Here is a 27,958-nt window from a genome sequence, read left to right as displayed (position 1 = left end):
CTTGCAGTCACCCCAGTTTAATATTTGTAATTTCACTCAGAGTTATCCCCAAGTATTGGAAGAAAGTAGAAATACCGAAAGAGGAGGATTGGATAGAAAGAGTAAACTGGATTAGTAAGATGGAGAAGCTATATTATATACAGGAAGACAAGCTAGAGGTATATTCCGTGAAATGGGAAAAATGGGAAAACTTTGTAGCAAATGTGAGGAAGTGAAATGTAGAAAATCATAGAATGGATAGATGGGTAAGATATGCTTGCTTTGGATAAAAGATAGTGAAAAATGCAGAGTGGGGAGGGTTTTTGGAGGGGAGGGGGTAGGGGGTACTGTTTTAAGAAGGGGAAAAATAAAGTAATAAGAAATAACTGTATATTTATTATGAATGAGATGAAAATATTTTTGTTATTACTGTGAAAAATCAATAAATATTTAAATTAAAAAAAAAATATTTGTAATTTCGGACACCAGAACTATTATTATTATTATTGTTTGGAAGATGCAGGATAATCATATATTCTTTATATATGGCACAAATATTTATTTATAGAAAGACAGCAACATTTTTCATTTATTTATCATTATTGTTTTTCATGTTATCATTGACATTTTTTTCTCTTGCAGATTGATGTTAACATACAGTAACAATGATAACCAGGCAGCAACTTTCCCTACTTTTCCTACATCTTTATAGAAAGCATGGGACATGACACTGCAAATACAATTGTATCTGTAAACCAGTCAGATGGCGCCACAACTGCGGGGACAACTAAACATTCGAAAGTCACAGCAGAAGAGATCCTGAGTGGTGGAAACAGCATCGTATTTCTGGAGACCAGTGAAAGGATACAACTCCCTTCCTTGGTCTTATGTGCAATCGAGTCAGCAGCTCAAGTCTACCCACACAGATCAGTGGTTCTTTTCATGAAGGGATTAAACCATACAAATGCAGAAGATCAGGAGAATGTTCTCAGTCATTACCCAACCCTTTCATCTCTGGACAATATTTACATCTTTCCTCTGATAATGGAAGATATTTTCAACAATACGCCTCTTTTCAACTGGTATGAGAAGGTAAGATTTAGAAGACTTTGAGGACTAAAATACAAAATGGGAGCTCAATGTCATTACAATTGTATTCCAGAACAGCTTCCATTCAGTCTCAGTTGTGCCAGTCAAGAATCACAACCCCATTTAAAGCTGAATCTCAGGCAGGTAGAAAAAGAACAGTTCACTTATGTATCAATTAAAAATTGCATTTATTTTGACTAGGTTAGGCTTGATCTTTGAGTCAAATGTAAGTTCGACTCAAACATCGACCATTCACGTGGTTGGCGAACACACAAACAGTAAGGGCGTTTGCCCACCACGCCCCACAACGTACTGCACCCTGACAGTGCATTGTGATTTGCCAAAGAAATGCACCTGACCACAGGTCAGATGCAATGCTTTGGCCAATCACAGTGCATGATGACATCACAATGGGGCCCCCTTGTGAAATCATCACAGTATTTAAGAACTGTCAGGCTGGTGCAGCTGTCAGACGGCTGGAGCCAGTGTCTAGAGCAGAGAGTTTTCTTTTTTTGGGGGGGGGGGGGTCAGTGGTGGCAGCGAGCATCGTGATTGACATTAGATCTACTTTGGGTGACATTTTTTGATATTTGTTTTTAATAAATGACTTATCAAACACTGTCTTCTGTAATTTTTTTACACCACACTTTTTTTGTGAATTAGTGGTACCATGTACCCCATACTCATTCACATGGGGTGGGGGCGGGATTAAGGGGCTTGTTAAAGGGAGCTTCCAGATTTCCTTCAGCCCCCAGCCTGCAGACCCCCGTAACCATTGGTCACAATTATGGGGAAGAGGCCCTTGTCTCATCAGCCCATCAACATGGCGACAAGGTGCTTTGGGGGGGAGCCCCCCATGTTGAGGGCATGAGACCTGGTATGGTTCAGAAGGGGGGCAGAGCTCGCTCACCCCCCCCCACCTTTCCTGAACTGCCAAGCTGCATGCTCAGATAAGGATCTGGTATGGATTTTGGGGGGACCCCATGCAATTTTTTAATGGCAGCTGACAGCTGAAACATTAAAGAATGTTTTCATTACTAAAATACCACATGACTTAACAATAAAACTCATACAATATTTTAGTAGCTGTGCGGTATCTTACTGCTTACTGAGATACAGTGAGATACTGCTTAGTGAATTGTCCCTGTTCGAAGTTCAGGGTTGAACCTTCGTTAGGTTTGAATGTTCGACCGAGAACTGAGCGGGGGTGTTTGGCCCATCAGTAATTTAGACAAAGAACTGATAAAAGTATATAAATTTGCAATTAGTTTCCTGTAATCTGATATGTAGCAGCCCACAGACTGGGAGAAGGAGGGACAGCATACTTAGCCAGTAAGGGCTCTATGGCTTACAAACGTCAGATTTAGATGAGGGTGGGCACGTGGCCCTTCAGTGTGCTGCTGATAAATAATTTTCCACACAAAATTTTCACTCCAACTCCATCAAAGTTGTCCTTTAAAGTATATCTAACATCAAAATGTTCTTGCTTTTTAGTTTTGGATATAGTAGAGAATAGTTAAATTGGGTTTTTATTTAATCTGTGTTCCACTGCAAAACACTTCCTTTATTTCCTGTCATGTAGACACAACAAGATGGAAGAGAAAATCTGTTATCCAAGAAGGGTCCTTATTATTGTGATTACCTAGCCAAGTCAAATAAGGGTAAATTACAATGGTGTATAAGCTATGGTTGTATTAGTTCCATCCTGCTAGACCTCTGTTTCAGGGGATTCTTGGCCAGATTTAGCCCCCTCTTAACCAAAGCTGGCCATACACGTATAGATTTTTTTCCTTTATCCACACTTTACAGAATGGTATACAAATCTTCCACTGCTGCCTTTGTATTTAGACAGCTGGCCCAAGGAACTAGCCGAAATTTGAACAGTGTATGGCCAGCTTAACTAACATACATACAATTATACAAAGTGCACTTAACAGGGAGGTTTTAATTTGCCTCATATGTCATTTATTTTTTTTATATACAATATTGATGTTGCATTGGATGCATGTTTCAAAAGCTGGCTAGAAATGCTTATACTTAGCACAATGGCAAGCACTATCTGCCTAGAGTTTGCATGTTCTGGCTGTGTGGGTTTCCTCCAGGTACTCCGGTTTCCTTCCACACTCCAAAGACATGCTGGTAGGTTAATTGGCTCCTGTCCAAATTGGCCCTAGTATGTGTATGTATGAATGTGAAATAGGGATATTACATTATATTGTAAGCTCCTTGAGGCCAATGAATGTACAGTATATGTAAAGTGCTGCGTAAATTGAAGGCACTAAATAAGTACATGTAATAAATAATTTGTTGGCGGTTTGAATAAATGTTTTTATTGTTTATACTATATCTAGGATAGTTTGGTGTAGTTTTTATGTAGCACCTGTAGGTTTGGGAGTTTGTTTACTAAAGGCAAATAGACTTCTCACTTTACAAGGGAATTTCCCCTAGAACTTAGTGAATGAAATGAAGCTCTGCTGACTTACATCATTCTATCATGTGCAATCAAAAATTATATTTTTTATGTTCCTTGCTTATGATTGGGTATTCACTGAAAAATGAAATTTCACCACTTTCACAAAGCTATGGGGATACTTCCCTCGCAGAGCAACTTCCTTTGCAAAGCAAACAGCCTATTTGCCTTTAGTAAATCAACCCCTTAGTTATTGATTGGTCTACCTACGTACAGGACAAGGCACACTCTTTTGAGGACAGTAAGGTACATATTTTAGACATAAAGAAAATGTAGCTCAAAATACAGGTCATTTCAAAATTCTGGTCAGATTAGAACAACCTATCCCAAACAAAGGTGAGGGACTGCAGCACCATCTATAAGTATCATACAATGGTGCTCCAACATTTTTGCGTCAGCATTTTAACACTTTCAGTTAGGTGACTCCCATTCAACAGCTGCTTCATTGAGGTGCATTTTTACCAAGAATGTACTCCAGTTAAAGCGGAACTAAGCCCTTCTATCCTTTTCAGCTAAAGGATCCTTTCACACTGATGGTCTGATCGGGTCCACCTGTCTGTTTTTCAGGAGGACCAGATTGGACCATCCATAAACCTCTATGGACCGGTTGACACCCGCTGGCATCCAATCCGATCTTGTATGCCAGCGGATTGGATCAGATGACAGTTGGGTGGAAAGGGACTTGTGGTCCGTTGCCATCCCATAGGAAAAAGCAGACTGTGTCTGTGTCCGCTCTGCAGCAGCAGAGCAGACACATACCTGTCATCCGCTTGCTCAGCGGGGATCAGCAGAGAGATCCCTTGCTGAGCAAAAGAATCTGCTGGCGGATCCATCCCATCTGAAAGAGACCTTAAAAGCTGCCATCTTAGCTTCTGTTTGATCTTTACCTGCAATGAGGCTGCACATGTGATCAGTTATGACACCAGCAATTTGATGGTTTTACAGTTTGATTGAGAACACAAGCAACTGTGACAGTTAGCATTCCCAGCATGCCAGGAATGTAACTGTTTTTTGAAACCGGTGAATCAGTGGGGTTGGTTCCGCTTTAACTTCTGCATGACATTATAGTGATTGGTAAGGATGACTGGGATGGCTTTGGTGAAGTTAAAGTCAAATAACAGCAAAATACACATACATAATTAGGAAACACACTAGGGAAAGGATAGATAATGTATCTGTAAAAAAGTGCGCACTATTGTTGTGTTAGCCCATTCAGACTTACAGCAAGTACTCTGTTCTTGGGGGTCTTTAAGTAACCTCCTTTGTCCCAGACCCTTTTCTTTCTTACACACTTTTTGAATCCCAAAGGGACTTTCTTGTTCTGGAAATGTCACTGTTTCGCACCTGGTTTAGTTTTTGTAGTCGACTCTAATATATTACATATTTTGTGAAATATATGTGACATATATGAATTTTTTTAAACAATGGTCTGCATCATCTTGATATATTACCAGTTATGTAGTAGGCCATTGTTAAAACTCAGCACCAGGCAATATTTCTACAAGTATTTTATTGCTGTTTGTAATTCTGCTAGAGAGATTTTACTTCAAGTTATGTCATAGTACCACCGCTGTGATCCAGTGGATGAGTGATCTGGGATCACCAGAATAGAAAAACAAAGAATGTTACAATAGATTTAATCCTTTTCCCACTAGATTAAAAATTGTGCTTGTGTTGCTGCCTTTGCTGGAGTCGGTATTAAACCCCAAACCAACAATATAATATATTTCAGCTTATTAATCAATAGATGTGATGTCTGTCTTTTTTAGACTTTTTCCCTCTCTGTTTCTACCTGATGATCTGGCCAGTAATACACCTCCTGTATTAGAGTGCCCTACTCTGGATGAAGGAGCATAGGGGGTACCTTTGGACAGCAGCATTGTCAGTCTGGCAGGAGGGGAGTGTTAGATGTACTAGTAGATTTAAATACACTAAGGTCCAGCTCACACTTTATAAGCAGCTACAGAAACAGATACCTTTTGGGATAAAAGTTTTACATTAAAGCAGAACTTCAGAGAGAAAGTTTATAAGCTGGCAGTGTGTATGTGTGCGCATGTGTGCGTGTCTGTGGAGGGGGGGGGGGTCAAACCTTAAGGCTAGGTTCACATTTATGCAGTTTGCATTTGATCCATTTCTGCAGTGCATTTTGCATTGTTTGCAGTTTTGCACATGCGTTTTTGCCACGTTTTTAATGCTGTTTTTTTTCTCTCATTGCAGAGCAGATTAAAACACAAAAGCACAAAAAATGCAGCAAAAACGCAAAAAGTCCCTGACCCTTTCCAAAAAACGCACCAGGTAAAAACACGGAGATGTGAACCTGCCCCATAGGAAATCATGTTAAATGGATTGTAGTGCATTTCTGCAAAATGCAAAAAGCTGTGGAAAATGCTTAGGTGTGAACATAGACTAATACAATATGCTGCGTGTTGCTTTCCTCACAGTGTCCTCTTGAAGAAATCCATTGTGCATTATTTGAATTAGGACTTCATTCTCTATTACATTCGCATTGTAAGACCGGCAGCCACTATTCTGTGGCTATGTTGACATATCCAAGATAGAGTCCTCGGCACCATCTCCGTCCTCCACTCCTCCTTTTAAGTGTTATATGCAGTAGAGGATGCTTGTTATACTCACTGTGAAACCTAAGGGGTTAATCCTCTGCATTGTGTAAAAAGGCTGTTTGATCCTGTCTTCTCTGTCCCTCCCCTTTTTAAAGCAAACACCACTTATCTCCAGACTGAACCATAGGCATGCACATTCTCAATTTGGTGTATATTGCTAGAGAGGTTTTTTTCCCTTGGGAGGGTCCAGACAGAGGTCAGGGAAATTCTATCCTCCTAGAGCAGAAAGAAAACTCCTCCTACAAGCTTTAGCTAGTGCTCAGCTGGACACTGATAGAAGTCACAAGACTGCTCTAACTGCTGATGAGAAAAGGTATTTAGCAGTTTATATTTACTAAAATAATTGCACTTCCATGTTCTGTGTACTGTGGGAGACCAGATATAGTGAATGCAGGTCCTTGGTTTAGTAACACTTTAAGTTCAGTGCACATTCTGTGTGTGACTTCTTGCATTTCCCTTTGCATAATGGGAAACTTAGTTTTCTTTCCCCACTTGGATATGATGTGCAACAAGAGATAAAGTCCTCCCAGGAAGGGGCATTATTTTCCAAGAATTGCATGACATCACTGGGACTGAAATTTTTAAATATGAAGTTGTCAGCAATGTAACAGATTATGGAGAGGGACATGCATTTGCAATATTAGCTAGATCTCAGAGTTCAGCTTTAAATAATAAAAGTGGATCATTGTAAGCACCCCTGTCAGTGCTAAATGGTTTGGCTCATCTTTTGTTCTTTTGAGAAACAAAATACTTTCTGGCTGAATCACCAGGTGAAAATAAAAGAAAGAAAGCAAGCCTAAAAACAAAAACTAATGCAGCCACTACTAGTGTTAATTTTGACGTCAAATTTCGATTTAGTTTTAGTCATAGTCTTTTGACTAAAATGCCATTTTAGTTTTAGTTGTATTTTAGTCATCTGAATTGTTTTAGTTTTAGTCATGCTTTAGTCGTCTAAAATCTCCAGTACAATTTTGTTGACTAAAATCTCTGTTACATTTTAGTGGACTAAAATCTAGTAGGTTAAGTTAAATTGTAATGCATTATTGAAGCAAATTCATTATATACCCCTGGAATAAAAATCTAATAAAATGGTATTATTTATGTAAGTAAAGTTTTTGTATATGCACTACAGACACAGATTTAGCAATTGTAATATATAATGTCTTTATAAATAGAACCAAGTTTGGTTACAAGAATATTGCTTTTTTGACTTTTCAGAAGAATAATTTTAAAATATATATATAAAAAAAATGTGAAGGCCGCATGCGCGAAGGCTGAAGATGGCGGTCACACATTGACCTTGCTCAGCTTTACCGCTCTCTCTTACAGCTCCTCCGGAGCTAACATCAGCTACTTAAAGCAGAGAACAGGTATCGGACTCAGTACCACTTGCAGATCCCCATGAGTAAATTCTGGCATCAGAAATACCCTCCATCTCCCGCCAAGCATATGTGTCGCAAGCCGCATCCCCGGCCCCGAGTGATCACACAATCCCAGCAGCGGAAGCTGATGATCCGACAGGTCGTGAGGCAGAGGTAAGTCACCCCACTGCTCTATCTCCCCCTTCTCCTATCCCCTATCTCACAGCAGACATTCTGGATGATAAGTTAAATAGTCTTCTGCAGAATTTATCCCATATTTCTGAGGCAGTGGGGAAAGTAGCACAGGAACTCAGAGGGGAGATAGCTTTGGTGGAAGAACGTACAGACCACCTAGAAACCAAATTTGATGATTTGGTGCATTATGTTCATGTACTGGAGGAAGACAATCATACTTTGAAGCAACAGATGTCCCAGCTACAATCCCTGCAGGAAGATCTGAAGAATAGGGAGCAGAGACAAAATCTTTGTATACGAGGTGTTCCTGAATCAAGAGGAGACACAAATCTGCAAGATTATCTGCAGAGTCTGTTTGGCGCATTGGCCCCGGCGGTTCCGGACATAGATTGCCGAATGGATAGGGCCCACCACTCTCTTGCCCCGAAACCTCTATTGGGTGCGAGGCCAAGAGACTTCATTGCCCGGTTTCAGTACTATGATTGTAAGGAATCTCTGATGAACCCTACATGCAACACTACCTTGGTTGACTTTAGAGGGGAAAAAAATTCAAGTCTATAGTGATTTGTCTCCTATCACACTGAGATGTACACTTCATCCGCTTACTCTGATGGCACTCAACACACAATCAGAAATCTTCAAGAAGTAGAGGCGTTTCTGCGTAACCTAGGCTTACCCCCTCTCCCAGATGAAGCCTTTGCACTACCTCTACCCAAGCCAAGAGCGGTCAACACTCCTAACAAGATGTGGACCCAGGCAAGATCCAGAAACAAGACACGCCTCCCAATTCCGCCCGCTGCCTGGTTTTCTTCTGTTGCCTGATGACATCATGCAAAGTGCAGCTGTTGATATTTAAGACTCAATGTCTACAGACATGCTTTGCCCATCAATTTGGATATCCTCTTCAGGATACCTCTGATACCCTATCGGGATCTTCTCAGATGTTGTGCTGTTATTTGCTGTTTAATTTGGAAGAGAGGAGTGAAGTTACTGTTTAGTTTTCACCCTTCCCATGTTGTCCCCAAACATCTACAGCTATTGCTGTAGATGCCTGGGCGGCCTTGGCTGCTCAGGGCTCCTCCATGTTTTGGTATCTTACTATGTCTGCAATTTCTCTCTTTTTTTAGATTTGTTTACTTTGTGTCTGCTAGTAATTTTGCGAGGCACTGGATGCGTCTTTCTTAGTCAATGTTTTTTGTGTTATTCTTTGTTGGAACAGCATGGTTTATTTGTCATACTGCCCTGCATACAACTGCCCCATATTCAGAATACGCCAACATGTCTTTACGACTTTACTCATGTAATTTTAAGTGTTTAAGGCCCTCAAATATTTTCCTGTAGCATACTCCGCCATGGATGGCACAGGTAAAGCAGGTGTTGCTATTCTTATCAGAAAAGGTTGCCCTGTCCGGGTGTTGTCCTCTGTACTAGACACCCAGTGCAGATTTATACTACTTCAGTGTCAATATGGTGATGTCTATATTTCACTTATTAATGTTTACGCTCCTAATACTAATCCATTGGTGTTCTTTAGAGATACTATCTCCCCACGTTTGGCATCTTCACACCCTTTCACGATTATTGGAGGAAACTTTAATTTATCTATATCAGCTGCCCGAGATAGGAGATCTCTTCGGGGGCCAACTGCCCTCAAAACAAGTTTTAAAACAATCCACCTCTTTTTCATCAATGGATCAGAGGACATAAGCTGTTTGATATTTGGAGAATACAACACTCGAATGCTAAACAGTATTCATTCTTTTCCCCTGTGCACCACATCTACACCAGACTAGATTACTTTTTGCTTTCAGCCCACCTACTTAAACAGACAGTAGGCTCTGATATTGTCCCCAGCTCCTGGTCTGATCACTCTTTTTTGGCTCTAGATCTGTTGGTAGATCGATTAAATTCACGCACATGCCATTGGCGCTTGAATGACACACTTCTATGTCAAACAGGAGTCAACACTTCTATTTCAAAAGCATTGCGTGAGTTTTTCAAACTCAATACTGAATCTGTGTCAGCATGTTCAACTTTGTGGGAAGCCATTTTATAATGGAAAGCTCATGTCTTAAGAAATCCCTGCTTCATCAGAAAACTGACCTTATGAACCAATTATATCAAGCGGAAAAAAAACTCATCGATTCACCCTCTTTACCTAAACTTTGCTTAGTGGTACAACTTAAAGATCAACTTAAGTCCCTTGAGGACAGTTCTATAGCAAAGAAACGTTTTACCAATACACTAATAAACCTCATAGGATGCTGGTTAATAAATTGAAAACACATTGGACTACTCACGCTCCTGATTTTTTGTTTCAAATGGATGGCACCCCTATGTATTGCCCCCAACAGATAGCCCAAGTGTTCGGAGACTTCTATCATAAGCTTTATAACTGCTTATCGCCAGACGTACATCCCACTTCCCATAGAGATTCTTTCAATGCTTTTTTTTCAGCCTTTCATCTCCCTAAACTTGAAAGGGAAGATAGATTAATCCTAAATGCACCCATTACTATGAAGGAGCTATGTGCAGTTGTTAAGGAACTACTGTTGCACAAAGCGGCTTAGGGGCTCTGGATATTACCAAATACTATTTAGCCACTCACTTGAGACCAACGCTGTCATGGTTCACCCAAAAACCCCAGAACAGATGGACGGAGATTGAATTAGGATATATTTATCCAATTCACACATGTTCATTGCTACGCCCTTTTCATTGAGCACTACCCCATCCCCTTCCCACCTATGCTTGAATCTATGAAATTCACCCTCAAAATATGGTCGGCCTGTGTGAAATCCCAGCAGTTATTATCCATATACTTTCCATTGTTGAATGTTTTGTACAATCCAGAGCTCCCAGATAGTCTATCTTACCCACATATGACCTCTTGGGCAATTAGCGGGATATTTCAACTCTGTCATCTGACCAATCCTGTTACATGCAAGATTCCATCATTTTAGGAGCATAGGGCTGGAAATCCACGTTACCGGCATCAGCCAGATATACCTATTTGCAGTTCCATCATTATTTCCATACCTTGAATTCATCTGTAACTCTAGCCCGCCCTACAGATTTTGAGAGGATAGCGGCTAAAGGCCCCTCCCAACAACATCTTATCACCTCTTTGCATAAGCTACTCCTCAATAGCGGTCCTCTTATTGATAACCCCCACCGTTACATGAGGAGATGGGAAGAGGAATTTATATGCTCAATCTCTCTGAAATGTTGGCAGATGATTTGAGACTCTGTTACTAAAACCTCTCGTTGTGCTGTGTATAAAGAAAATGTATATAAAATATTGATGCATTGGTACAAGACCCCTGTAGCGCTTCACGCAATCAACCCAAATCTGTCTGACAAATGCAGGAGGTGCATGGGAGGAGTAGGCACCTTATCACACACATCTTTTGGTTCTGTCCACAGATTGTGGGTTATTGGACTACGGTTAAAATAGTTTTGTAGCAAGTACTCAATGTTATCCTTCCCCTAGACCCACTACACTATCTTTTGGGGCTACCCTTTAGGGTTATTTCTAAGCAATCTAAGAAGTTGGAAATACATATTCTGACGGCTGCTAGACGGGTGATACCACAATTCTGGAAATCAGTCGATGTCCCCCCATTAAATCATCTTTTAAGAGTGATCTCTGAAATCAGAGAAATGGAATATATTACAGCTCGAGTGGGTGACTACTCAGGTAATTTTTGATTTGTTTGGGAACCATGCGGTCACTCTCTCTCTTTAGTAGAATTTCTTCCTCACCCCCTCTCCCCCACCCCTTATATAGCTCAGATTCCTTTTTACTTTTCAAGCCTCTGACAATTATTGTAACCCAACAATGTGCAGGTTTAGGTTGTCTTGTGTTTTTGTAATGTACAGTTTACCATGCTGTCTAATTATGTTCATATTTCTTTTGTTTCTGTTCTCTTTTATATTGATTGTGGATTTCTTTCAGTGCAACGTTAACACCAAAAGTGTTGTTGTAACATTGTTGTGAAAAATAGGCTTTTGGCCCTTAATACAAATTTACAACAATAAAAAATAATGTAATCTCAATTGCCTGTAATGCCTTGATACATATTACATGAACTTTAACAGTTCAAGTAACTAAACACAACAAAAAATGTCTACAGCTATAAGTACAGGCACATCATAGCACACAAATATACTCAAGGGTAATAATAAGTTCTAGAACCAAAATCAGCTTACTGTTCACAAAAAAAGCAGTTTAAAGCGAATTCATGTGGGTAAACATCCCTCCCTTACATTTTTGTTCCGTGTTCATTCGTTGATGACACTTGAAATTGATTTTCATAGTTTTTGTTAATTGCAAACAATTCACTTTTCAGTGAATGCCGTCAACAAAAATTATGACGAAAATATTTTCATCAACGAAACTACCACGAGCCACCACATCTAACAATTGGTAAGCTGCAATATAATAAATGTTTACTTTTGTGTTTAATACCACTTTAAGCTCTAACAATAAACATCCTATAAAGTGACACTAAACTATACAAGTATGTATTCTTAACTCAAAAAAGTACTTTCTCATTTGAGAGAAAGGTACTCACATTTACAAATATGTAAGAGACAGAAAACAACTCAGCCACTGTTCCTTCCGACGGCATGATGATGTCAAAATAGGCTCTGCCCCAACATGTTTTGTCGTAGGAGACATCAGCTGGCCCCTTGAGAATGTTTTTCTTAAATTATTAAAAGAATCAGGGGATTTTACACTATGAAGCTTTTGTCACTTTTTTTCTCACTGAAATCCTGATACATGCTGAGAGGCAGTGCTGCTTATAGCTGATCCTTACTGGTGTACCCTGTGGTTCTTAATCTCTGTGCTGGATTGCTGCAAAGGTCCCCAGGCATCTAAGAGCATTTTAAGATTTCCTACAATTTTAGGGTCTTTCTTTTTGGTAAGAGGATGATTTTTGGAAGAGGCGGTGGAATTCACAAGGGGATTTCAAATGTCACTTCATTAGATATAAATTTTGGTGGACCTTATTTTTTTTCCACAATTGGTTTATTAGTCATATTTTATATACGCATTGATTTCATTATATAGACTTAAAGGTACAGCGCAGCAATTTTTATTTCTGGATTTATCATACATTTATATTTGAGTGCAGCTGTACAATTATTTATTTATCCTTTTTTACATTAAGCACAGTTTTTTTGTTTTGATATTTTCTGAATGGTTTGAGGTTGTAAGTGGCATTCCAGGGCTCTTTCCTGGGATCAATTCTGTTTAGCTTGTCTATAGACAATATAGTGATTGAAATAAATAGTTTAATCTATCTAAGTTTACAAGAAGACCTTGATAAAATAGAGGGTTGGACAGCTATATGGCAACTGAGGCTTAATGTTGAAAAATGTAAAGTAATACACTTGAGAGCTAAAAATACATCTTTTGAATGCAAGACACCCATTAAAGGGGAAAGTGGGAAGTGAGAATGGATCCTGGATGGGTCCTTATACACCACATACTCAACAAGAGCATGCAATGCAAAGATAAATAAATAAATATATTGGTGTAGCTCTGTTGCATAATGTAAAATCAAAAAATATATAAACCATAGTCATATTGTAATTACATAAATATATATTGTGATAAATTCAAAGTGATCTGATCCTCTAGGGAACTAAATGTGACACATTAGTTAAAGATAGTTATTTAGAGGTTGTATAATAAATTACCATATCACCCAGTAGATGGCCTCCATTCAGTAGCCAAAAAAGACATGCACAAAAAGGGGGAGTTGTGAAAAGAAATTCACAGAGAAAGTGGCTACATTATGAACAGAGTGTGACAATCAGAAAAATTTCCAAAAATTATGCTTTATTACATATACAAGTTTGACATTTGGGCAATCGCCCTGGTTTACCATCACCTCAGTATGAGACAATACACACAGACCTAAAACCATATAAAATGACACCAAGACCGGTCCAAATACTTGTGCAACAAAGACAGTGACTACTAGAGCCTAAAGTCTTTGTAGCACTGGCTCACAGGTGAACACTTCCCACAGGAGGTGTATGCAAAAATTATACCATAGGTATACCATGTAACATGTTGTAAACATGTAGACATATGCTACTACCAGAATGGTTATATCCCAAGCAGGGAGTGTCAAAACATTACACTATAGATATAAAATATCACATGTATGCAGTGCAGCAAGCACAGTATGCGTCAAAAAGAGAAGCATGCCTCTAGGCCTATAAGAGACAAAAAATAAATGTCATATATAAAATGCAGTACACTCCTATGCCGGCACATGTGGTTGGGGCCCATTCATCTGTAATATAAGCGACTGTTTCCTTAGGGCTCTTAAATGAGAATAAGCCCCATTTGTTACCAGGATGGAAGGATAGATGCAAATAGCAGAGCACTGCTTGAAATGGTTTCTTCACCACTATATGTGGACTACACACCACTTTCTGTAAGGAAAACAAGACAAATCCCAATAAATCTTCTGCCTGTTGAGATACACGTGGTATATCCTGTTTCCTATGAAAAGCACCATGATGTCCCCATCCTGTAGTGAAACAAACAATATGTGGAAAGTCACTGGAAGAGCTTTACTCTATATAAGATGTATAGGTTATATCGATCACAGAGGACCATATAACTACTGTCCTGTAACAGTCGACTCACCACCTGCGCAATGGATAGTAGGAGAGGAAAAGATGTCCTTCATAGGTACTGCCTTACAAGGCCAGAGAGGCCAGGGAACAACCGCTGACATCAGCCGATATACCGCGGGTTCCAGCCTCTTCTCGGCGCCTGTGCTGCTTAAGCCTGCCTCGTGGCATGTGAAGATGGCTTCCTCCTTGTAGGTCAGCGTGCGTTCCACCTAGTGCGCATGACCGGAAGTGACGTATCTGACGTATGACGTCAACGCGTTTCGCCGATGGGCGTATCTCACTCAGCTTCGTCAGGACCAATTGAGTCTGAAAATCTAGGGAAATCTGTTTCTTTTTTAGACCAACAAGATGGAGAACCTCCTCGCACCAATCAATTACAGATGGGAAGAGGATCCAAAAAGAAAGTAGAGGAATCCTTAAAAAACAAACATCAGGAAGACAAGGGCAGAACAAGAAGTCAGAGGAGGTAGTAGATGGAAGTATTCATGATAAAAAGGTAATCAATTTGGCTAATTTTCCACTCAAAAGGGAACATGTCTCTTTACTAAATAAGGGTATGTCCTTTTCACCAGTGACCCCCATGGATGAGTTCGAGGTATTTAAAGATGTCAATTTATTTTTAAGAAAAGTTTTCTTGAGAATGATACATGGTAATCCCACTATTTTGGAGGATATGGCCTCTGACTCATCCATGGAGGATCGCAAGATGCTCAATGTGTTGATATCTCTCATGGAGGAAAGTGAGGATGGTGATGAGAACGAAATAGATCTGGATAATCACAGCAATGTGATTAGAAAAGTTGATCTGAATATTAGATCAACAAAAATGCCGAAAATACGTTCCAACATGAGGATTTCGACATTTCTAGATTTTGTTGCTGATGATCTTAAAAATCTTGAGTGGAAAATGCCAATTGGTGATAATCTTACAAAAAAAGAAAGAAAAGCCCTCAAAGAATTAAAAGAGACTAAGAATATTGTAATTAAGAGAAGTGACAAAGGGGGTAATGTAGTTATTTTAAATGAACAAAACTACGTTAAAGAGGTGAAGCGCCTATTAAGTGATCCATCTACATATAGGAAAGTAGCCACTAATCCTTTTCATGTGGTGGCAAAAAAATTAAATTCCATCTTAACATTGGGAAAAGAAGTGGGTCTGTTAACCAAAAAAGAGTATGAATATCTGGGAACTGAAGAATTTAACTATCCTACCTTTTATATTATCCCTAAAATACATAAAAATCAAGAAAATCCTCCGGGTAGACCGATTGTCTCTGCCATTAATGGTCCCCTAGATAAAACAGGGAAATATATAGATCTGTTTCTCAAAGATATGGTCCCTAATCTCCCCTCTTATGTAAGAGATACTAAAGATGTGTTGGTCAAGATTGAAAATATGATTATTAATGAAAATTCCATTCTAGTGGGAATAGATGTGGAATCACTTTACACTTCTATCCCACATGAATGTGGTGTGAGATCGGCTTCTTACTTCCTTGATAAAACATACCCTACTTTAGGAGGACAGAATGAATTTATTAGTGAGTTGTTGGACTTTGCATTACGACATAACTTTTTTCAATTTAATAATACCTTTTATCAACAGACTAAAGGTACTAGTATGGGAGCACCGTGGGCCCCGGCCTACGCATGTCTACATTTGGGTTTCTGGGAGGAGCAGGTTGTCTTCAGATCATCAAGGTTTCTTGTCAATGTCCAGATTTGGTTAAGATATATAGATGATGTGTTCCTGTGAGGGACCGCCGAGTGGCACCACTAGCACTCCACTGGTCAGGCGTGCCCAGAGTGCGGAGTCTAAGCCCCAGGGTACTTGTTCACCAGGGCCCCTGATGGTGGGGATGGACTTGTAGTACCCCGAGACCAGGTCGCCTCTACTGAGCACACCTGTCAGTGGTAGTGGTGTTCGCCAGGGGTTCCAACCAGGGAGAGCCAGATGTGAGGAGGTCGGGTGACCCCGATGGGATGGATGGATGGATGGCGGAGCAAGTGCGTAGTCAGACAGGCCGAGTCGGTAATGTAGAGGACGGTAAGGTACAAGGGAGCAGGCAGAGAATCGTCGGGTCACACGCCAGGTCAGCAACAGGAGGTCAGATCTAATAAGGGGCATCCAGGAAGAGAGGTCAGGCAAGCAAGGGTCTGGGCAGGAGAAATCAGCAAGGTCAAGAGTAATCCGGGTCAATAACTTACTAGGCACAGGTACAGGAACACAGGAAGCAGGTAAGACCAGAAGGCAACGAAATGACAGCTCAGGGACCTTTAAATATCCCGCCCTGCGCTGCCATTGGTGCCCAGCGGGCGGCCGCGGCTTCTACTGCGCATGCGCGTACTCGAACGCCGCGGCCGGCCCGGACCTAGTGCCCGTGTACTGGGTGGAGCAGTGCGCCTGCGCCGGGCCCATCGCGGCGGGGATCGAGGAGATCCCTGACATTGCCCCCCCCACGGGCAACCTCCGGATGCCCACCCGATCTCTCCACCACGGGTGATCACAAAGAAACCCCCGGACAAGCCTAGGTGCATGGACATTATGGGCTGGTTCCCACGAATTGTCCTCAGGGCCGTAGCCCTTCCACTTGATGAGAAATTGGGTCTGGCCCCCCCTTCGTCGGCACTTTAAGATTGTCTCCACCTCGAATTCTTCTTCCTCTTCAACCGTTACGGCCTCCGGGGGCCTGGATTCCCGTTCTGGGAAGGCATCAGGGACTACTGGTTTCAACAGGGACACGTGGAAGACAGGGTGGATCTTGAGTGTCTCGGGGAGAACAAGTTCATAGGCCACCTCATTGACCATCCGTTTGATGCAAAATGGGCCTATAAATTTAGGTCCCAATTTCTTTGACGGGCAGAGCATCCTCAAGTTTGACGTAGCCAGCCAAACCTTCTCTCCGGGCTGCAACACCAGATCCCCTCTTCGCTTCCTATTAAAAGCCCTCTTGTAGTCTTCTTGGGCTTGACGGATGGCTTCCTGTAGTTTCCTATTGTTGGAGGTGAAGAAGGTCAGTGCATCCTGTGTCGCTGGAATCGGGCATTCCGGGACCAAGTCCGGGAGGAAGACAGGATGAAACCCATAGTTGGCAAAGAACGGGGACTGCCCAGTTGCTGAATGGCAAGCGTTGTTGTACGCGAATTCTGCCAAAGGGAGGAGTGGCACCCAGTCGTCCTGAGAGAATGATGTGTAGCATCGAAGGTATTGCTCCAGGGTCTGATTGGTCCTTTCGGTCTGGCCATTGGTCTGAGGGTGAAATGCCGAGGAAAGGGACAGCTTGATATCCAGGGCTTTGCACAATGCCCTCCAAAACCGCGAGGTAAACTGCACCCCTCGGTCCGAGACAATGTCTTCGGGAACCCCATGCAGTCTAACGATCTCTCGAATAAAGACTTGCGCCGTCTCGGCTGCTGATGGAGTCTTCCGTAAAGGGATGAAATGGGCCATCTTGGACAAGCGGTCCACGACCACGAGAATTGCTGTGTGGTCCAGTGAAGGTGGAAGCTCAACAATGAAGTCCATGGAGATTTTCTGCCAGGGCCGTTCAGGGATGGGCAATGGACGTAGCAGGCCCCACGCCTTATTTCTTGAAGGCTTGTTCCGCTGGCAGATGGCACAGGAGCCCACGTAGTTCTTACAATCCTTAACCATGTCCGGCCACCAGAAGGAACGTCGGAGAAGTTCCAGGGTCTTGACCGGCCCGAAATGTCCTGCCAGTGGATGGTCGTGGCAATGTCCCAAGACTAAGGTTCGGGCATCCTCCGGCACCACAATCCGGTCCTCCCTCCATAGGAGTCCCTCCTTGTTCTGGAGGGGGGCCCCATCGGGGGTGGACATTGCTGTGGACACTCTCAGGATCTCGGAGCGAAGGTTTGTCTAAAGGGCCAAGAAATTTCCTGCAGGAAGAACAGTGTCGGGCACTGGAATCTCCTTGGTGTCCTCGTACATGCGCGACAACGCGTCAGGCTTCGTGTTTTTCGAGCCGGGCCTGTATGTGATGTGGAACTGGAACCTCGAGAAAAACAATGCCCATCTTGCTTGGCGTGGGCGTAGGCGTTTGGCCGTCCTCAGATATTCCAGGTTCTTGTGGTCCGTGAATATCAGGATGGGATGGGAGGCACCTTCCAGCAGGTACCTCCATTCTTCTAAGGCGGTTTTGATAGCCAGTAGCTCGCGATCCCCAATGTCATAGTTCCTCTCCGCAGGGGTAAGTTTCCGTGAAAAGAATGCTACTGGGTGAAGTAATTCCTTGGCGCCCTTCCTCTGGGAAAGGATGGAGCCAACCGTGTTTTCAGATGCATCTACTTCTAAGATGTAGGGCAGGGAGGCGTCGGGATGACCCAGAATGGGTGCCGAGGTAAATAACCTTTTTAGTGCTTCAAAAGCTTCCTGTGCCTCGGGCGTCCATCTGAATCGCGTCCCAAGCTTGGTTAACTGAGTGATGGGGGAGACCAGACCCGAGAAGTTCTTGATGAACTTCCGGTAGAAACTTGCGAACCCAATAAAACGTTGGACACCTTTCCTGTCCGTGGGTTCAGGCCAATCTAGGATCGCTGAGACCTTCTGAGGGTCCATCGCGACCCCCGTGGTGGAGATAATCAGACCCAGAAATGTAACGCTAGCCTGTTCAAAGCAGCATTTCTCTGCTTTAGCGTACAACCCGTGCTGCCGCAACCGCCCCAACACCTTTGTTACATGTACCCTGTGCTCCCCCAGGGAGGATGAAAAAATCAAAATGTCGTCTAAGTAGACGATGACAAAGATGTCCAGGAAGTCCCTAAAGATGTCGTTTACAAAGTGCTGGAAGGTGGCTGGCGCATTGCACAACCCGAAAGGCATGACTAGGTATTCAAAATGGCCGAAACGGGTGCGGAAGGCCGTCTTCCACTCATCCCCCTCCCTTATGCGAACCAAATTGTAGGCTCCCCTTAAGTCCAACTTGGTAAACACTACCGCAGCTTTTAGGCTCTGGAATAATTCAGGTACCAGTGGTAATGGGTAACGATTTTTAATTGTGACCCTATTCAGCTCCCGATAGTCAATGCATGGCCTCAAAGTCTTGTCCTTCTTTTCTACAAAGAAGATCCCTGCACCTGCTGGGGAAGTGGAGGGACGGATGAATCCCTTTCGGAGGCTATCCTCAATATAGTCCTTCAGGGCCCCTAATTCTAACTCAGAAAGGGGAAAAATTCGCCCGAACGGAATTTCAGAACCGGGCAACAGATCAATAGGACAGTCATATGGGCGGTGGGGGGGGTAGAGCATCTGCTCCCCGTTCACTGAACACATCAAGAAACTTATGGTAGGCTGCAGGAATCACTTGTTTTAGGCTGTCATCCCCTTCAGAGCACAGGAGGACCTGGGGGACCTCCGGGCCCGAAGTTCGACACAGTTCCCGACAATATGGGGAAGGGAACGAGACAACCCCAGTCTCCCAGTCAATTTGGGGGTTATGGGCCCGCAACCAAGGGAGCCCCAGAATGACTGGGAAAAGGGGTGATGCAATAGCATCCAGGCGGAGGAGTTCCCGGTGCTGACCGGCAATGGAAGTCACAATGGAAGGGGTCTCCTGGTTAACTACTCCTGACTTTATCCGGGAACCATCAGCCAAAAAGATGTGAAACCCCTTCTCCTTTGGGCGGAGGGGAATACCCTGCTGGTGAGCAAAATTGATATCCACAAAACAGCTGCATGCCCCCGAATCAACTATGGCCGTCACCTCCACGGTCCTTTCTGAAAGCTGAAAGGAGAGGGGAACAACTAAGTACTGGGACGGATTCATATTGCCAACAGATAATGAAGATGAGGTGAACTTACTCAGTTTCTGCGGGCAGGAACGCACCATGTGACCAGCTTCGCCGCAGTACAGGCACAGATTCTGGGAGCGTCTGCGCTGGCGTTCCTCAGGCGATAGTTTAGGCCGAGCCAGGCCTAGCTGCATGGGTTCGGGAGCATCTTCAAACGGCAGGTTCTGGATGCTTGGCCTAGTATGTTGACTGGATCCCTGAAATGACCCCCAGAGATTTCCGCGACCCTGACCAGACCTCTCCAATCTGCGCTCCCGTAGTCTACGGTCAATTTTGATGGTGAGTGCAATCAAGTCCTCTAATGTCTCGGGCACCTCCACCCGGGCGAGCTCGTCTTTCAGAGCCTCTGATAGGCCCATACGAAACTGGTGCAAAAGTGCGAACTCGTTCCAACGAGTGTCACCCATCCAGCGCCTAAAGTCAGAGGCGTATTCCTCAGCCGCCCGCCGACCTTGTCGGAGTGCGTATAGTGTGGCCTCGGCCGAGGCTGCCCGTTGTGGGTCATCATATAGAATGGCCATAGCGTTAAAGAAGCTGTCGACCGTAACCAGGTGAGGGTCATTGTTTCCCCTTAGTCGGTGGGCCCAGTCTTGGGGTTCATCCTGCAACAGGGAGACAACAAACCCCACTTTCACTGACTCTGTCAAAAAGGTCCGTGGCTGTAGTTCAAAATAGAGCAGACAGGAGTCACGGAATGACCGAAAACGTGTGCGATCCCCATGGAAGCGCTCGGGTAAGGGTACTCGGGGTTCCGCCATAGGGAGTGATGTGGGAGGCCCAGGGGCCGGCTCGTGGGCTGCTGCGACCGGTGGTACAGGAGCCGGGGCCTGTGAAACAGGAACAGATATGGTGCAGGCCTGAAACCGATTCTCGATCTGCAGACATCTGTCCTGTAATGTGTTTACAGCTTGCGTCAGGGTAGCCAGGTGCCTGCAAACCTTGTCGAACGGGGAGAGTCCTCCTCGAGGCTCAGTCATGGCCTTCTGGTACTGTGAGGGACCGCCGAGCGGCACCACTAGCACTCCACTGGTCAGGCGTGCCCAGAGTGCGGAGTCTAAGCCCCAGGGTACTTGTTCACCAGGGCCCCTGATGGTGGGGATGGACTTGTAGTACCCCGAGACCAGGTCGCCTCTACTGAGCACACCTGTCAGTGGTAGTGGTGTTCGCCAGGGGTTCCAACCAGGGAGAGCCAGATGTGAGGAGGTCGGGTGACCCCGATGGGATGGATGGATGGCGGAGCAAGTGCGTAGTCAGACAGGCCGAGTCGGTAATGTAGAGGACGGTAAGGTACAAGGGAGCAGGCAGAGAATCGTCGGGTCACACGCCAGGTCAGCAACAGGAGGTCAGATCTAATAAGGGGCATCCAGGAAGAGAGGTCAGGCAAGCAAGGGTCTGGGCAGGAGAAATCAGCAAGGTCAAGAGTAATCCGGGTCAATAACTTACTAGGCACAGGTACAGGAACACAGGAAGCAGGTAAGACCAGAAGGCAACGAAATGACAGCTCAGGGACCTTTAAATATCCCGCCCTGCGCTGCCATTGGTGCCCAGCGGGCGGCCGCGGCTTCTACTGCGCATGCGCGAACTCGAACGCCGCGGCCGGCCCGGACCTAGTGCCCGTGTACTGGGTGGAGCAGTGCGCCTGCGCCGGGCCTATCGCGGCGGGGATCGAGGAGATCCCTGACAGTTCCTTGTATGGAGAGGAACATCTGAGGAATTAAAACTATTCATGGAGGAGTTAAATCAAAACTCCTTTAACATTGGACTTACATATTTATCTGATGAAAGGTGTATTTCCTTTCTGGACTTGGAAATTAGACTTGAAGACGGAAGACTCCTCACAAAAACTTATAGGAAACCAACTGCTGCCAACACCCTATTAGAAGCCAGAAGCTACCACCCACGTTCACTGATTTCAGGGATTCCAGTGGGACAGTTTTTGAGATGTCGGAGAAATTGTTCGAACATTAATGACTTTAGGATGGAGGCCCAGGACCTCTATAGAAGATTTAGGGAAAGGGGATATTCTCACTCTCAAATTAGAAAGGCTCGGAGACGGGCATATCAAACTGACCGTAAGGATCTATTATCTCCTAAAAAGGATGAGAAGGTTAAATTAAGTGAGCAACCTGTCAGAATGATAACCCAATTTGGAGCCCAATGGCAAGATGTAAAACAAATATTAGAAAAGCATTGGAAGATTTTAACTCAATGTCCCAAATTGAATAAGATTGTAGGTGAACGCCCTCAAATGGTAGCTAGAAGAGCACCAAATCTTGGTGATCTCCTTATTCATTCTGACTATCAACCGTTAAAACAAACAACATGGTTAAAATCACGTACTAAGGGGATGTTTAAATGTGGAAAATGTCAAATTTGTAAATATGTGGACCGCACGGATTCCTTTTATGACTCAGGAAATAACACTCACTATAAAATTCAAAGTCTTATAAATTGCTCCACAGTGAGAGTGCTATATATTTTGACCTGTCCATGTAAAAAGATGTATATTGGTAAGACCAAAAGACAACTTAAAGTACGAATAGGTGAACATCTTAGAGATATTAGATCAAATGATCCTGAAAGCAATCTTGCTCAACATTATGCTAAATATCATGGAGGTAAATTGGATGGCACAAAAGTGAAAGGTTTCTATGCACTGCACTTTCCTCAAAGGAGAGGTGATTTTGACAGAGAACTGCTAAAAAAGGAGAAATATTGGATATATAAACTTGATACAATGTACCCAAAGGGGTTAAATGTGGAATGTGATCTCCAAGTATTTTTGGATAAATAGATTTACATAGTTATGTATCCTTATGTTGCCATGCGTCAGTTGATCTATGGCATTTTTCTGTCTTCACTAATGGGTGAATTATATGTCAAAGAATGAAGGCAAACCTTTTGGCATCTGGGAAATATTGATGATCTGATGGTATAAACCTGAATATAGGTCAAAAAATGTAAAAGGACCGACTGTTGAGCTAACTATGCCCTTCCCTCTCAGTAATAATGATACCATTAAATGGGTATTTGAAGTCTAGGTATCTTTGGCAATATAATCCACAGTGAGATTCGTTAATTAACATTGCCATCTTGTGGTGGCTTTGTGGTAATTCATACTGTACTTTTAGGAACTGTTGATTTAATGAATAGGCCTGGTAATTCCTTCACTAAACATCGCCATCTCTTGGTGAAAGTATGGTAATTTTCCAATTGATTAGTATATACATTTATGGTTTTTTTGATTTGTCTATGCATTGTTGAAATTGTCAAGCCTTTCCTCTCTCTGATATTTCCAGTCGCTTGTTCTTTTAATTGAATTTAATAATGACCAGCAGCTGTGCTAAGTATTTAGCCCCCTTTTTTTCTTCCAATGGGAATAACTGCAAGTTAATTTTTGCATAAATGGGTGGGTCTTAACCCACTATAAATAGAAAATTGGAATGCAGGAATCTCATTGGTCCTGACGAAGCTGAGTGAGATACGCCCATCGGCGAAACGCGTTGACGTCATACGTCAGATACGTCACTTCCGGTCATGCGCACTAGGTGGAACGCACGCTGACCTACAAGGAGGAAGCCATCTTCACATGCCACAAGGCAGGCTTAAGCAGCACAGGTGCCGAGAAGAGGCTGGAACCCGCGGTATATCGGCTGATGTCAGCGGTTGTTCCCTGGCCTCTCTGGCCTTGTAAGGCAGTACTTATGAAGGACATCTTTTCCTCTCCTACTATCCATTGCGCAGGTGGTGAGTGCACTGTTACAGGACACTAGTTATATGGTCCTCTGTGATCGATATAACCTATACATCTTATATAGAGTAAAGCTCTTCCAGTGACTTTCCACATATTGTTTGTTTCACTACAGGATGGGGACATCATGGTGCTTTTCATAGGAAACAGGATATACCACGTGTATCTCAACAGGCAGAAGATTTATTGGGATTTGTCTTGTTTTCCTTACAGAAAGTGGTGTGTAGTCCACATATAGTGGTGAAGAAACCATTTCAAGCAGTGCTCTGCTATTTGCATCTATCCTTCCATCCTGGTAACAAATGGGGCTTATTCTCATTTAAGAGCCCTAAGGAAACAGTCGCTTATATTACAGATGAATGGGCCCCAACCACATGTGCCGGCATAGGAGTGTACTGCATTTTATATATGACATTTATTTTTTGTCTCTTATAGGCCTAGAGGCATGCTTCTCTTTTTGATGCATACTGTGCTTGCTGCACTGCATACATGTGATATTTTATATCTATAGTGTAATGTTTTGACACTCCCTGCTTGGGATATAACCATTCTGGTAGTAGCATATGTCTACATATTTACAACATGTTACATGGTATACCTATGGTATAATTTTTGCATACACCTCCTGTGGGAAGTGTTCACCTGTGAGCCAGTGCTACAAAGACTTTAGGCTCTAGTAGTCACTGTCTTTGTTGCACAAGTATTTGGACCGGTCTTGGTGTCATTTTATATGGTTTTAGGTCTGTGTGTATTGTCTCATACTGAGGTGATGGTAAACCAGGGCGATTGCCCAAATGTCAAACTTGTATATGTAATAAAGCATAATTTTTGGAAATTTTTCTGATTGTCACACTCTGTTCATAATGTAGCCACTTTCTCTGTGAATTTCTTTTCACAACTCCCCTTTTTTGTGCAACTAAATGTGACACACCTACACGTGACACAGAAAACGTGAAAAACAAAATGGTCCCAAATTGACCCAATATAGTGAAAAAAAAAAAAAAAACACAAACAACAGACAAAAAACCCCAAAATCCCTAATTTAGATTGATGGCTTAAAATAAATCAAATATAATAAAAACCTAGTGCCACATAGTGCCACAGTGAATCCCTGAAAAAGGAGGATATACCTCCTAAATAAAGTGATACATGCTCAAACAACACAAAAACCACAATTAAATACAGATGTAAAAAACTCCACCCTATCATAAAGCACATAAAGAACTAAACAATCTAATATGAATAAAAATATTGTATAGTGAAATATACATAGATAAATATTTATAAAATTCCAAAAAAGTGCAAATCAGCAAAGTGATCCAATGATTCAAAACCATGCAGGTGATGCGGTGAATGTGCATTCAAGCCAATGATAATAAATCCTTAAATGTCTGGATTGCCCCCTCAACTCCTTACCGTGACCCAATGGGCCAACGCGCCTATGGGATCACACCAGGATCCTTCACGATCAAAATCTCCTCAGTGGATGGTATCCATAGAAAATCCCCATCAATGGTTGCACTTATACATCACAGGCTCCCCTCCAGATACTGCAATATAGCCAACTCACATATGGATCATAATGATGACAAAAGAGAAAGATCCTCCATAGTGTCATACCATTTATTAGATGTAAAAAAGCAAAGAAACGTCAATTGCCCACTCACTTGGTAACAGATAAATATAAGCATTCAAACCACATGCTATGGGTGGGGCAGAGTGGCTGACCTGAACTAGTTGCGGAAGCTGGGCAGATGGTGGCAAAAGCCACAGAGTACATACAAAGCTCTTGGTCTGCCTGCTTACTTAGTGATGGTGAGAGCCCTGAAAAGGAACCACCTGGTCTTCACCAGAGCTCCTAGAATTGGTGATGTTAAGCTGCAGGTGATACCCAGGTTGTGGTCCTTTGGCTCACCTAAGCAGACTGCAACTGACAACAGGTGAACACAACCTTGCAGTGCTGGCGCACTGGATGCACTAGGTAGCAGGTAACACAGGAGTGACAGCTAGAGTGCATGGAATTACAGAGAGAGACAGATGTGAAACACAGGCTGGAGGTGCACAGGTGCTGATAACAAGAGGCTGGTTGGGACTCACAGGGAAACATACTGGTGCAGAGAAGTAGGTAAGTGAGTATAGAGGAAGACATGGTGGTGAGTGTTAACTGGATGCTGGCACAAGTGCATGGGGTCACAGGAGCAGAACACAGGCCTGAGATCACCAGGATCACAGGATCAGGGGCAAGGACATAGGCTGGAGTGCACAAGGCTGGATGGAAGCTAGAATTACCAAAGACACTGGGGAGTGCTCAGATTACAGATACATTCAGGTTCTGGTAGACACTGAGAACACAAGAGGTCATGGAGACCACAATAGAAGCCACTGGGAAACTCTAGAAAATACACTAGGAAACACAGGGGATATGGATGCTAGCATGTGGATGTGTTGCTCGAGCTCTGAGCAACCCACATGCTAGTCATGTAAGACGGAGCCCCCACTGTCACTGGCTGGAAGCTGACAGCTGCACACAGAGGCAAGACCCAGTGCTGGAGCATGGAACAGATACATGTGACAAAGGCTCTTATGAGGGATATAATTGGAATATACAAATCTTTCAATGGTGGCTGTTGTATTGGGAGAAATTTGTGTAATCTAAGGTCTCTGAAGAAGACACCCTACCACACAATGAAATTGAATAAGAAGTGGTTTGGTCATAAAAAGGGTTATTTAAACTCCCTTCCACAGTATGTGGTAGCAGCAGAGAGTATAAATAATAAAAAAAAAACTATTGCTCAGTGAACACATTATACAGGGATGTGGAAATTCATGGTCAAATACACACACACATATAGGTTGAACTGGACGGACCTGTGTCTTTTGTCAACCTTGCTAACTGTGTAACTATGGAAATCTGGACATGTCCTTGTTTCAGTAAATGAGATTTGCTATACTGTATGTAGTTAGATATATTCAACTAGACTTGTTCTGTTATGATGAAGATGTTTCACCACTTGTCCAAGCAGATTCCTGGGTTCCATACAGAACTTAGAACCAGGGGCGGACTGATAACTCATGGGGCCCCCGGGCAATAGGGGATCATGGGGCCCCTGTGTCCTTGCCCAAACTCAAAAAAGCCTATGAAAAAGGTACCAGGGGCATCTCATGGGGCCCCCTACTGACCACGGGCCCTCGGGCAGTGCCCGAGTTTCCAAATGGTCAGTCCTCCCCTGCTTAGAACTATAGATCTTAGAACTTTGAACTGAGGAAGTTGCTTGGATGAGCGGTGAAACATCTTCATCATAACAGAACAAGTCCAGTTGAATGTGAAATGTGACTACTCTACTACCCATACCATGATCTGTGTAAATGAGAACCTGTAAATGAGCATAATGACTGAATCCTCACATTTCTTTTCACCTGTTCTGTCTAGATTAATAGTACTTTGGAAAAATATTGGATCCATGTAAGCGCAGATGGATGCAGACTAGCAGTGATCTGGAAATATGGAGGCATTTATATGGACTCAGATATCATTTCAATATGGCCTATACCCCATACAGACTTTCTAGCAGGTGAATCACATCAAGATTGCAGCAATGGTGTTTTTGGATTTCCTCCCCAGCATAACTTTACCTGGACGTGCATGGAAAATTTTGTTAAGAATTATAATGGCAATTTATGGGGAAATCAAGGGCCTCGTCTCTTAACTCGTGTTTTGAAAACGGTATGTGATTTACCACGTTTCAACAATACAGAGGATATCATGTGTGGCAACATTTCCTTTTTGAATCCTCAAAGATTTTATCCCATTTTTTACCCGTCTTGGGGAAAGTACTATGAGGTCTGGACCAAGTTGCCAACTTTCAATGAATCCTATGCTTTGCACCTTTGGAATTATATGAATCATAACCGTAAAGCTATGATACCAGGGAGCAACACTTTGGTGGAACATCTCTATCAACAGCATTGCCCTTCTACATATGCAACGCTTCAGAGGAATGAAAGTATTTATACCTAG

At 42.9% G+C, this 27,958-nt stretch overlaps 1 protein-coding gene across 1 annotated transcript; it reads left to right on the top strand.

Moving 5' to 3' along the window:
• Window positions 1-696: 696 nt before the first annotated feature.
• On the top strand, window positions 697-27,958 carry LOC149467769 (alpha-1,4-N-acetylglucosaminyltransferase-like). The gene is made up of 2 exons (XM_089671266.1): window positions 697-1,071; window positions 27,371-27,958. Exons 1-2 carry the CDS (start codon window positions 697-699, stop codon window positions 27,956-27,958), a joined length of 963 nt encoding a protein of 320 aa, XP_089527392.1.

The sequence above is a fragment of the Staurois parvus genome, unplaced genomic scaffold, assembly GCF_062004578.1.
Source record: "Staurois parvus isolate SC_StPar_1 unplaced genomic scaffold, SC_StPar_1.0 ptg000102l, whole genome shotgun sequence".
NCBI lineage: Eukaryota > Metazoa > Chordata > Amphibia > Anura > Ranidae > Staurois > Staurois parvus.
This window is presented reverse-complemented; position numbering and strand designations above follow the sequence as displayed.